The sequence below is a fragment of the Gouania willdenowi genome, chromosome 1 (assembly GCF_900634775.1).
Source record: "Gouania willdenowi chromosome 1, fGouWil2.1, whole genome shotgun sequence".
Taxonomy (NCBI): Eukaryota; Metazoa; Chordata; class Actinopteri; order Blenniiformes; family Gobiesocidae; genus Gouania; species Gouania willdenowi.
This window is the reverse complement of record NC_041044.1, coordinates 42,055,557-42,069,090: the sequence shown is the minus strand read 5'-3', so window position 1 is coordinate 42,069,090 and position 13,534 is coordinate 42,055,557. Positions and strand designations below refer to the sequence as shown.

Below are 13,534 nucleotides of genomic sequence, written 5' to 3'. Positions count from 1 at the left end.
TTTCTTATTTAATTTAATTATATTATTTTCTACTGTATATTTAAAAATAAAAATATTCATATTTGAGGAAGCTAAAGTATAGAATACTGTACAGTTGTTCAAGATTGTATAATTTTCAACCCTAGTTACAGTAAAATGTCATTTTTTTTACTTGTATGATTTTTCATTGATGCCAATATTTACATTTGGATATGATACAGATATTAAAAATTACTAAAAATTTTTGGTTAATTCCAATAAGTGTTTCCTATGAAAAAATAATATTTCTGAATATTCCCAAAATTGCTAAACTTTATTTACCATTGAAATTTACTGGAAATTTTGCGCCCTTTGCAATCTTAGTTGCAATTTAATTTGTGCTGTATTTATTTATTTTTTAAAATATTTTTTAATGTGTTATAGGCATACATTTTATGGCAGGACTTGGTGTGAGTTACACATTCTCAAAGCCTTGATAGATTAAACGTAGTTGGCACGTAATCATTTTCTATAAAATCATTGTAAAGGAGTGGGTATTATAGGAGATCATTTATCTGTGTGTTTCCCTTTGCACAGATTAAGCTTTATACCAAACAAGGTTCTTTAAAATACCAAACGGACTGTGCACCCCTCAATGGTTACTTTATGATCCCTCTGTATGACAAGGTATGAGATCCACACATTAAACTACTACGGTTAAAATCACCCTGGTTGTGACCTGATGGCCTTGTTTTCAATCACACAGGGAGACTTTGTCCTGAAAATCGAGCCTCCGATTGGCTGGAGCTTCGGTATGTCCATCATCACTCTGTTTTCTTTTATAAACATCAGCTCGTGTTGATGAATATGAAAATAATAAGAAAAAAAAAACTTGTTATTGTGTTTCCAGAGCCCACCAGTGTCGACCTTCATGTTGATGGAGTCAGTGACATTTGTACCAAAGAAGAAGACATTAACTTTGTTTTCACTGGCTTCTCTGTGTCAGGAGCGGTGAGTGTGTCTAAATCTAGAAGCTTCTTTTATGGTGAAGTGAGATGTGAACTATAGATGAAGAGACTCTGTGCATGGCTGGGGTCAATTATATTTGTAATTGGTAATTAATTACAATTATGACTTAATACTAGGGATTTAACGATTAATCGTAAGGCAGTTAAAAAGCGATTCATAGGTACCACGGTTCATATCGATGCTCTGAAAATTGAATCGCAGTACTTTTTTTAAACAGCAAAGGGCACTATTTATTTATCCTTCTCTTGTCCAGAAGCGTAGGCGGCGGGCGGAATCACCTTCTACTATTAAAACATATTCATAAATGATTCCTTACCCCTTTAGCGCCAAAAGAATATCAGTAATATTACATGAATATCTGTAAAAATCACGTTTATTTATTAGCTCTGTCTGCTGGCATAGCATCTCTTCTTCACTGCAAGAAGAGCTGCGTGCCAACCGACCACTGGGTTACCAGTGCCCTCTACTGGTCCAAACAAATATCTGATGTAAATACAGTGCAATGACTGTTTTTTTTAAAGTCCAATTGTTAAGGCACAAAATACATTTTCAGTTGCACTTTTAAAAAGAAAAAGAACTATTATGCAGTTTTGCATTGTTTACTATAGAACTAGAATTTAAATTATAGGCTTCTTCTTCATTTGTATTATTCCTTTGTTTATTTCATTCAAGATTTATTTTTAGTAAATTGCATTGTTTTGAATAGTTTATCAAGGGATTCTTTTGACAATGAAAAAAAAAAAGGAAAATAATACAGTATTTTCTAGTTTTTCTACAGTTCCATTTTGTAAAATAAATCGTGAGAGAATCGTATCGTGAACCCAGTATCGTGAATCGAATCGTATCGGGAGTTGAGTGAATCGTTACATCTCTACGTAATATGTTGCTGTTGTAATCATAATTATTGTATGTTGGCATGGGAATTCTATAAAAACTGTCAGTTACAATTTAAAAAATGCAAAACTCATGAACCATTTTACTGTTCTATTCCTTACACATACGTAGTTAACAATGATTGAAATATGTTTCATATCAACTTTTCCCACTTCCTGCCACTTCTCTTGAGGATCATTTTACCATTTAAAAAAAAATTGAAATCTAGAGGTATACTGACATAAAAAAAAGGCTCATACGCCCACACCAAAAATATTAATACCAATATTTTCATGGGTAAGGAAGTCTAATGATGTATCCAAGAGATGAGAAACAAATGAGATGATAAATAGTATTATTTAGTGTATTTTACAGCTGAAGTCATGGGTCAAAACTGAGCCTTTATCATAAGGGATGCTAACAGAAAGCTAACACAAGAGGAAGGTTATGTTTTATGGGCTTTTTTATTAAAGGATCAGTAATTGCTATTAATAATAATAATAATAATTAGGGGTGTCCTGATCCAATATTGATGTCAGATATCGATCCGATATCAGCCAGAAAACGAATATCAGATTTTATCGGACTTCATCTAAAATCTCTGATATATATTATATTTATTCAATTGTAGAATACTGTAGATATTATGTTGAAGGTTAGAATTAATGTAACCAATTGGTTAATAATAAATGGGTCAGTTTTTCTCATCCTACTGTTGCTGACTATTGTTTTGTGTTTGAGTAACATCACTTAATCAAGCCTTTTCTAATATTCCACACTACAAAATAAGTCATAAAAGTATGTATGATTCATGCTGATATCGTATCGATAATGGTATCGACCAATACTCAAGGCTGCAATATCGGCATTGTATTGGAAGTGAAAAAAGTGTTATTAATAATAATAATTTTGCATCAAATCTATATAGTGCTTTTTTGGAAGACAAACACAAATAAGGAAAAGAAAGAAAGAAATTATGATAAAAATGAAAGGTTTCAATTATTATAACTTTACTATAACTTTTATTTTAATTGCATATGGAAAAAATGCCGGTCAATGTGATCATAATTGAGTTGTAATTGAACATGGATAATTGACCCTGGTCCTGTGCCACAGCAAATGCTTTATATTGTGATTCTTCTAAATGAGCTGTGGTGTTCAGGTGTTGAGTAAAGGCCACCTCCTGGGTCCAGCGGGAGTGGAAGTCCGACTGAGCCGAGCCGGGACTGATGATAAACTGCAGAGCGTCGTCACACAGAACGGAGGAAAGTGAGTATCTCACACCTCACTGATGGTAGACAGAAACTCTGTGCACCAGAGTGAAACTTTTTAGCCTTTTTCTTTCTGTGTGTACGTGATGCAGATATACGTTTCACAAAGTTCGACCTGGAAGCTACGACATCACAGCTTCACATCCTTCCTGGATTCTGGAACAGGTTTGTCTCCATACTGTCCTCTAACACGCTTTTAATAACAATATGTAATAATGCTCCCCCTACAGCATATGTGTCAAACTCAAGGCCCGGGGGCCAAATCTGGCCCTTTAAAACATCCAAACCGGCCTGCAGGGGAAAGTCAAAATGACTGAAAAAACATGAATCATTGTGTAAATTATCAAATGATTTAGTTATGGATATCTCAGTAGGAATGCAAAGGGGCTTAAAATATCTGGTAAATTTCCACAGGATATTAAGCTTGGGAATTTTGGCAATATTAAACAAAATTACTCTTTTACAGTCTTTTAAATTAACCAGAAAAATGACTATAATTTCAAAAACATAAATATTGGCATCTATGCAAAATAATACACTTAAAAAAACAACAGATTTATTTGGAAGTCGAACTATACAATTATTCAAGTAGAGTTTCATTGATTATGAAAGTACAATATTTGCAGGGATTTCCAGTTTTTCCATGCTTGTATAACACAATGGAAGTCATTATTTTTTATTCTCAAAACCTAATTTTTCCAAAATCCTGATCGATCCTTAAATTATTTAACAAAATTCCCCCAAATTAAATATAGATTGTCACTACCTGTCACCCTTTGCTTGGATAATGTCAGTACCTTATGTACTATATACATACTTTTATATCATTTATACATGAAAATGCAAAGGAGAGCAGGAGAAACACAAAATGAATGAATAAAAATGATTGTAATTTTTCATGTTACTTTTTTTTTTGTTTTTTTTTTTTTTTAACACTGCCTTCTAGGAACTCTGAGGCGTTTACACATTTGAACCTTATTACTCGACCATTGCACAAGTTAGCTTTAGCTAAACTGAAATATTCAATGCTAATGTTTAAGTTTTTTAAGTTTTGCTTCCCAGATCTCACTGTGAAAGCGTAAACATGCTGTAATTCATGTGAGGATTGGGATTTTTCTGCATTGCTTTGGTTTTGGAATGTCAGCATGAATCATACTTACTTTTTTTATACTTATATTGTAGTGTAAAATGTTAGAAAAGGTTTGATCATGTGATTTTATTTAAACAGAACAATAGTCAGCCACAGCAGGAATGAGAAAAACTGACCTAGTTATTATTAACCAATGGGTTACAAATATTTTTTCACTTTAAACATAAGAATTATCTACAATTTAGTGAGAATAATTAGATTATACCAATAAAAATAACCTAAATAAATCCAGTGAAAACGATAGACTTTATATCTGAGATTAACCGATATTCTAGTTTTTTTTTTTTTTTTTTTTTTTGCTGATATCGGACAGATATCCCATATTTTTCTAATGCATTCATCCAAAACTTACATTCCATGGGCCATTTGACACACGCACACACACACCAATAGTCTGATTAAGAGCACACATCTTTTATTTCCTAATCCCTCCACTCTCAGACACTCAGTTGTAACCTCACTATCCCTCCAAAGAAGCTTTTATTTTGCTAACTGATGGCGGTGGTAATCAGTGCTTTTGAAGGAGCCATTAGTCTGTCTCACAGGGCGACCTTTTGTCCACCCTCCACAGAGCTCCACCACCGTACACGTCTCCACCGCCAACGCACCGGCCCTTCAGCCTCTGGTGGTCGGTGGTTACGACGTCTCTGGGGAGGTCCGCAGTGATGGAGAGCCCATGAAGGAGGTCACCTTCCTACTGTACTCGGCCACAGTCAATAGAGAGGTAGATATTATACATTAATGTACATCACAGAGCACGCTGGGGAGGGACTGGATCTCACAGCGTTCATTTTGTTTCTACCAATCATAACATTTTTTAAATCCAACGGTTTCACGCAAGCTTTGGTATTTATGAATTCTGATGTGAGCGTCGACGATCAGATCTCACGTCAAGTCTGACCTCGGATTAGTGGAGCAACAGCTAAATGTGAGTCTGTAAATAAAGTGTTCATTTGAGCATACACAGACACATTCATAACAGATCAAAACTCATAAAAATTAATTAAACAAAATAAAATGAATTTCTAAAAAGCCAACGTTATTATAGATACTGTTTTTTTGGTTTTCCTTTCACGTAATACCCCGCTGGTAAACTCTGCTACCGAGCAGGAACATGTGGGTCACCTGGTACGCACGCACGCACGCTATGGTCAGTTTTGGAGAATGAGGTCCTATTTCCTCCATATAGCACATCCCTGAGAGCTGTTCGGACAAAACGTGACCTCATTCATGCTTTAAGATGTAAATAGTTCCTTAAACTTTTACAGACGTGCTGTAGTAATCGGTAATGTGATGAATTCTAGATGAAATTGGCTGAAGGCAGAATAAACACATTTAGTCATTTTTAAGATTTTCAAACGTTAATTTCTTTTAATGTGATATTTATTGCCTGAAGTGTGTCGACTGAGGCAGAAAATAATGTCATATCCGTGTGTCTCTCCAGGATCTCTGTTGTGAAGTTGTTCTCAGCGCACACAGGGGGGCAGACTTCACCTGCTCAGCAGCTGATTCTCTTCCACAGAGCATTTAAATGCGCTCCTTTAATTCCAGTTTTCACACCTTCAAAAAGCACATTTTGCTCCACTTCAGATGTGAGGATGCAGATTTTCATCTTGGAAAAGTTTCTGTTCTTGTTTGACCTCAGTGGGCGGGGCCTCCGTAACAGGATGACGTAACACGTTAATGACAATCGAATTCAGCCACTGCATTTATTAACACCTGATCATTTGTACGCTGGGATTGGTCAGATACCAATGTTGCATAAATCACACGTTGGTCCTGTCGTACTGCACAATGTGAACTCACATTTACACCTGTTGTCACACAAGGTTGATAAATCAGGGCCAGTGTGTGTATATTGTGCTCATTGGTGCGTCTAATTTCCACTCAGAATGTCAGTGGCTGTAACTCGTCCCCAGTGGAGGGGGCGGACCCCGGGGACGACTCACTGACGTATCTCTGCAGCGCTCTGTCCAAAGACGATGGCTCCTTCGTTTTTCCATCGTTGGCCAGCGGCGAATACACTGTGGTGAGATAACATTGCCTATATATGTTGACTTTAATTAAAAAAAAAATGCATTTTTAAACTTGGGATTAAAAAAAGTCATTTAGCTTTAAGGCAAGGCAAATGTATTTGTATAGAGCAATTCATACACAAGGCAATTCAATGTGATTTACATGATTAAAAAGAGCAACAGAAAACATTGAACAGTTCAAAAATCAATAGGAACATTAAAGTCAGCAGTAAAATGATTATAAATCTTCCTCTGTCATTCACAGTAGAGAAAAAGAGAGCCTTTAACTTGGAAACAGTTTTTCTTTAATAAGCTCCTCCCCCTCAGGTGCCCTTCTACAGAGGAGAAAGAATCACTTTCGATGTTGCTCCTTCCAGAATGAATTTCAAGGTGGAACACAACAGCCTCAAACTTGAGGTAAACACTTGATTTATGTCTCCGCTCTCATTTTTATCCTTGTTGTCTTTTTAAAGTCTGACTCCTAACTCATTTCCACTCGCTTGGTTTAGCCCATTTTCCGCGTGATGGGCTTCTCTGTGACGGGCCGAGTGCTGAACAGCGCTGATGGCGAGGGCGTCTCCGATGCCACCGTGTCCCTCAACAACCAGATTAAAGGTAACACAGCAATGCAACTTCTCATCTAAATGTGTTGGCATTAGAAATGTAATGACATTTCATGAAATAAAAAAGGCGATATGAAATTCAAAGGTTTTGTGAAATAAAAGTAAACGTTTCTAAAAAGCTCACCCGTGCGATGACATTTGACCCTCCTGCTTCCCGTTTACAGATGCTCAGTCAACTTGTAAGAACTTTCAAAACTTTTATATTTGAGAAATGACAAATAATAAATAGAAAAAACAGTTAGATTTGTAAATTTCTTTTCATTCATTATTTGTGAAGCAAAAAACTGGCCCTCATTTATCAACTTTGTGTAAAAACCGGTGTAAATTTGGTGACTATATTTGATTGTTATTAACATGTTATGTCCTCCTGTTACGGAGGCCCTGGCCACTGAGGTCAAACGGAAAAAAAAGCTTTTCCAAGATGAAAATTGGCATCCTCACATCTGAGGAGGAGCAAAATGTGCTTTTTGAACGTGTGAAAACTAGAATTAAAGGAGCGCATTTAAACGCTCTGTGGAAGAGAATCAGCGACTGAGCACGTGACGTCTGCCCCCCTGTGTGCACTGAGAACTACTTCGCAGCAGAGATCCTGGAGACACATGTGGAAATATGACATTTATATCGGCCTCAGTCCACACGCTTTAGACAATAATATCACATTAAAAGAAATTAATGATTCAAATGCTTTTTTAAAAAAAAGCCTTAAAATAACTAAATGTTGTCCATTGTCTGCGTTTATTATGCCTTCAGCCAATTTCATTTTTAATGCATCACATTATCGATTACTGCAATGCACTTATAAAAGTTTATGGAGCTATTTACATTTAAAAATATGAATGTGGTCCTGCTTTCTCCGTACAGCACCTCATTCTGAAAAGGTGGTATCAGGCATAACGTGGGCTCTTTTTTAAATTAATTTTGCTTAATTGATTTTAATAATCCGTTTTGATTTATTCTGAATGTGTTTCTGCTTCTGCTTAAATGACAGTTGAGGCGTGTTTAATACTTCAGGTTTACGTACACAAGCTCAGACCTGACGGGAGATCTGATCGTAGCTTACGCTCACGTCACAATTGATAAAAACCGGATTTGGTTGAACGCGTGTCGTACGCTTAGATCAGACTTTTTCAGTCAAATTGTTTTTCATAAACATAGATAAACACATTTGTGACTCTTCCTGAGGAATTTTTGTAATTTTTTAATTTAGTGTCGTGAGTATTTCGTATCATGAGTTGACTGTTTCGTTACAGCCCTAGTTGGCATCATTGTGTCTGTTTTTAACGCTGCTCATGTGGCCGCAGTTATCAGCAGAGAGGACGGATCCTTCCGGTTGGAGAACATGACGGCGGGCACCTACACCATCCGTGTCAACAAGGAGCTGATGTTCTTTGAGCCAATCACAGTGAAGATCGCCCCTAACACGCCTCAGCTCCCAGACATCATCACCACAGGGTGAGACACATTACAGATGGCACAGAGCAGGAGAGAATTAATCACATTCTCACGCCACGCTTTGATGGCTCCATGCAGGTTCAGTGTGTGTGGTCAGATCTCCATCAGCCGCCTGCCCGAGGGCATAAAGCAGCAAGGTCGCTACAAGGTCACTCTGGCATCGCGAGGTCAAGACAAGACATCCAGCAGGAACGTCGACTCAGACCCTCAGGGGGCTTTTTGTTTCCAGGCCAGACCTGGCGACTACAGCGTCTACGTAAGACTATGTTTACACCAGGGTTGGGGTCAATTTTAAATAGGGGTGAGTATTGGCAAGGATGTTGCAATACGATACTTATTGCAATACTTGGTCACGATATATCGCGATATATCACGATATTCTACCCAGTTAATATCTAAATTAAACGTAGAGGTGAAAAATTAAGTAGCTGTATATGTTCATCAGATATTGATCATTCAGAGGACAAACTGAGTTAAAACTATTTGCTTCAAAACATCCTATTGATTATTTATTATTTGTGTTTTTACACATTTTCACTGATAAAAAAGAAAATACAGTGTTATACACTGCCAGCATAAAATAAAGTGCAACAAGTTTATTTTCACAGAAACTAGTGTAGAAGTCTCAAAGTAACCATGACAACATAATGACAGCATTGTAACAACTGTAAGTGAGAAAGTTAAGGATAAAGCACCATGAGTTACTGATAATGCACAAAAATAAGAGAAAATTATCATTTCTCCTGTTGTATCAGTTTAAACGCTGATCTGAAAAGATTATATGAAAATAAAATGTCTGTACATACATATATATTGCAGTCATTACACACTGCCATCATAAAATCAAGTGCATCAAATAACCATTGCAACATATTGAAAGCATTGTAACCACTGAAATATTGATTAAATATTAAAAAATGAAGAAAAAAAACAATTTTTGTGAAATTGATTTTTTTTTCACACCCCTAATTATAAATGTAATTAATAAATAATTACAATTATGACAATTATAATTGGAATTTTTAAAATGTGTTGCCGTTTTAATTGACTTTGTAATTTAAATTCTATAAAAACCGTCTTTTACAATTTAATTGAACTCAAACCTGGGGAAACATGTTACATTTCTATGGCTTAAACATACGGAATTAATAATTATGTTTCATATCAACTTTTCCCACTACCTGTCAGGATAATTTTACCATTTCTAAAAAATTAATAAATCTACGGCTATACTGACAGAAAAAAAGCTCAGACACTCACACCAAAAATATGAATATGAATATTTTCATGGAAACCTAACAATTTTTTTTTACTGTATTTTGCAGCTGATTGAAGACATGATAACAGATAAGAGATGCTAACAAAGCTGACACAACAGGAAGGACATGGGTTTATTTATTAAATGGTCAATAATTATCATATATTGTAGTTAACATTTAATACTTGATATGTAATTGTCATTCAGGGAGAAATAATAATTGTAATTGGAAAAAATGCCAGTCACTGTAATCATAATTGAGTTGTAATTGAACATGCATAATTGAGGATGTAATTGCAATTGAGAAACGTATTTGACGCTGCAGGTCAATTATGTATTTTTTTTTTACCCACATTGGGCATGTATCTGATTTTTTTTTTTTGTTCATGTTTATGTGAACAGTTTAATTCTAATTAGGGTTACATTTTAATGCGTAAATATGATTGAGCACAAAAATAATCAGACTTTTCTAAAATATCCAAATTGAGCATTAAAAAAAACTACAGCATGACTCAGATTATTTCAGTGTGAACCAAAGAGATAAAAAAGGCGACCAACCTTTCAAAATGTAAACATTAAATGGTGTACGCTGGTATTAATAATGTCTGTGTAAGCTGAACGTTAAGATTGAACCATGGTTCCCTATAAATGACTGTATACATGTTTCTTTCTGTGTGTGTAGGTGTCTCTCCCTGATGCTGAGGTGAAAGCAGGTTTGGCCCTACAGCCTCAGGCCCTGGAGATCTCCCTGATGGACCGCCCCCTCACAGACCTACTGTTCACTCAGTTCATGGCGTCTGTGTTTGGAAAGGTCTTCTGTCTGGGTACAAAAAAACCTCACACACATCATCTGCTGTCCACTTGTTCTTGTTTAATTACTGAGACGTATTATTGGGTGTTGTCTAATGTCTCTACAGCCTCCTGCGACGAACTTTCTGTGACCCTTCAGCCTGTGAGTCGACAAGGCGAGAGGAGGATGGTGGCGCTGTCGGGCAGCGGTGACATCCTAAGCTTCTCTTTTGACAACGTTTTACCTGGAAAATATAAAGGTGACAATACACAGCATATATACTAATGCTAATAGGCTAAAATGAACGGTAATCAAGGAATTACCTTCCAGAAACCAAAATGACAATCTATTTGTTTAATTAAATAGACAAACCTGCAGTGGTTTTCATCTTTTTGGGTTGCACACGTCTTTAAAGTGCTTTAATTATTTTACTGTAATTTTAATTTTATTAATAAAACCTCTTGAGTTCATTATCCAAGTCAGAATCTTAGTTTCTGTGAGACAAACTTTGAAGTTGAAGTTTTCTGTTTGGTCGTCCTCATTACTGGTAAATGTGTTTGTAGTTCCCAGCTTTCAGTCACACCTCAGGTGTTGTTGCGGCTTTATTCCAAACAAACATACAGTGTGGCTTTGAGCTGTTGAAACTTTCAAACATGTTTACTTGGCTTATAGTGAACCCCATGCTGAGCATTAGATAAGCAAGTCTCCGCCACATTTAATAAATGTTCACTAATTATTATTATCACCCTCCACAAAGTGTGGAAGGTTTGGACACCGTGCGTCCATCCGTCCGAGTTTTCTCACAATCTGTTAGGATAACCACATTCAGTGTGTGGCTTCAGGGTATCAATACCTTGATGGAGTTCAAAAATGAGAAGCGCGCAATTATTTTTTCCGGAGTTATTGCCCTTGTTCCATTTTTCTTTACTGTGAGTTTGTGTGTTTTGACCTATCATTGTTGCCGTAGTAGTCGGAAGTAGCCATCTTGAAAGCCCATGGCCTACTGGTGACTACTAAGTTCTTGTATTTTTGGCTTGAAAAAACATACAGTATGCTTGTATGTTTAAGTGTATTGTTTGATAACACTCCTAAGACTGTTTGTGAAAGTTAAGCATAAACGTTAGCATGAGCATATACATAGGTTTTCCCATAGACATTAGCATGAAGCTAGCAGACTTTTTGTGTAATGCTATTTTTTATCCCCCGCCACCAAGTGTGGAAGGGGGATATAGGTTTGAGCTCCGTCCATCCATCCATTTGTCTGAGTTAAAGGTAACAGCTTTTCTCAGAAACTGTTTAAGATTAGGGGTGTGAACATTTTTTGATTTTGCTGATTTTTTTTTTTTTTTTTAAATATTATAGATTTTATTTTCTTAATCAATATTTTTGTGTATTTGTGCATTATTTCAGTGGTTACAATGCTTTCAATGTGTTACAATGGTTATTTGATGCACTTGATTTTATGATGACAGTGTGTAATGCCTGTAATATTTATGTATACACATTTATTTTCATATAATCTGTTCAGATCAGTGTTTAAACTGATATAATAGGACACGTATTTTTTCTTATTTTTGTGCATTATCAGTAACTCATGGTGCTTTATCCTTAATGTTTTCACTTACAGTTGTTACAATGCCGTCATTGTGTTGTCATGGTTACTTTGAGACTTCTACACAGTAGTTTCTGTGAAAATAAACTTTTTGCTCTTTATTTTATGATAACAGCGTGTAACACTGTATTTTCTTTTTTTCAGTGAAAATGTGCAAAAACACTAATAATAAATAGGATGTTTTGAAGCAAATAGTTTAGACTCAATTAGTCGTCTGAATGATCAATATCTTCTGATGAACATATACAGCGACTTCATTTTTCATCTCTACATTTAATTTAGATATTATCTGGGTAGTATATAATATCGTATCGTATTGCAACATCCTTGCCAATGCTCACCTCTATTTAAGATAGGTTTACCAAAATTGGTGTGTGGGTATCAATACCTTGATGGAGTTTGAAAATGAGAAGTGCGTAATTATTTTTTTCGGAGTGGGATGTTGATGACTGTCTTTTGATATAATATATATATTGTGTTTTTTAAATATATATATATATATATATATATATATATATATGAGCTGCTGTTGGTTTATTTGCTCCTTGTGTCTTATCAGTCGGTATCTCCCACGAGGATTGGTGTTGGAAACACAAGTCCATGGAAGTGGAGGTGGTGGACTCTGACGTGTTGGGGGTGGAGTTCAGACAGATTGGTTACATCCTGCGCTGCTCCCTCTCCCATGCCATCACTTTGGTTCGTCATTTTTAATTGAATTGTGTGCCCATCTCTCAGTTCTGTTGATTTTGTTGGGTTTCCTTTGAAAAATAACTTGTTTTCCTATATGCTTGCTTTGCTTTTTAAATCGAGGTTTAGCACATGCCACGTGTACTGTGTCAGACAGGCTTTTAAATGAGACCTATGCTCCTACACAGGAGTTCTTTCAAGACGGCAGCAAACCAGAGAATGTGGGTGTGTACAACCTCTCCAAAGGAGTCAACCGCTTCTGCCTCTCCAAGCCTGGTAAACCTCCTCCTCCACCTCAACCTATCACTGAGCGTTAGGCCCTGTTTACATGACAAGGTTTTTTAGTGAAAAAGCTAAAGTTTTGTTGCCTTTTTGTCTGCCCGTTTACACAACAACGGCGTTTTGGTGCTTGAAAAAAGAACTTTTTAAAAATGGGCTCCAGAGTGAAAGTTTTTTAAAAGGCTTCCCTCTCCGTGTAAACAGGGAACAGACACTGAAACACTGTTTGTGTGCATCACTCTTTGGAATTTAACTGAACTTCTCCAACTAAATGTTGGTTTACTTCACCGTCACTTGGATCAGAGGAGACGTATTTCTTTCCTGCTCCAGATTCTGACCACAGTCACAGTGATGCCCTTCTTCTTAGAGCTTTTTGCCCAAACCCAGAGTCAGGCTTAATTTCTATCTTTTTATCACAGACTCTGGTTGGACAGTCAGGTGATATGTTTCAATAAGAGCAAGAAAGACACACACGTTTGCTGAGGAGGTGAATGGAGGCTGTCCTCTCGTGGATTAATAAATTGTGTTAAAAAATGC

General features: G+C 36.2%; 1 protein-coding gene across 1 annotated transcript in view; it reads left to right on the top strand.

Moving 5' to 3' along the window:
- The window catches only part of LOC114462766 (nodal modulator 1-like), a 42,773-nt gene that overhangs the window by 15,018 nt on the left and 14,221 nt on the right, over positions 1-13,534 (top strand). Inside the window, exons 18-32 of the mRNA XM_028445740.1 lie at positions 556-645; positions 725-770; positions 869-969; positions 3,023-3,129; positions 3,224-3,296; positions 4,853-5,005; positions 6,173-6,310; positions 6,624-6,713; positions 6,806-6,911; positions 8,221-8,371; positions 8,450-8,627; positions 10,312-10,453; positions 10,547-10,678; positions 12,591-12,727; positions 12,907-12,994. Of these exons, the coding sequence (XP_028301541.1) occupies positions 556-645; positions 725-770; positions 869-969; positions 3,023-3,129; positions 3,224-3,296; positions 4,853-5,005; positions 6,173-6,310; positions 6,624-6,713; positions 6,806-6,911; positions 8,221-8,371; positions 8,450-8,627; positions 10,312-10,453; positions 10,547-10,678; positions 12,591-12,727; positions 12,907-12,994 (1,732 nt within the window). The remainder of the gene's footprint in view (positions 1-555; positions 646-724; positions 771-868; positions 970-3,022; positions 3,130-3,223; positions 3,297-4,852; positions 5,006-6,172; positions 6,311-6,623; positions 6,714-6,805; positions 6,912-8,220; positions 8,372-8,449; positions 8,628-10,311; positions 10,454-10,546; positions 10,679-12,590; positions 12,728-12,906; positions 12,995-13,534) is intronic.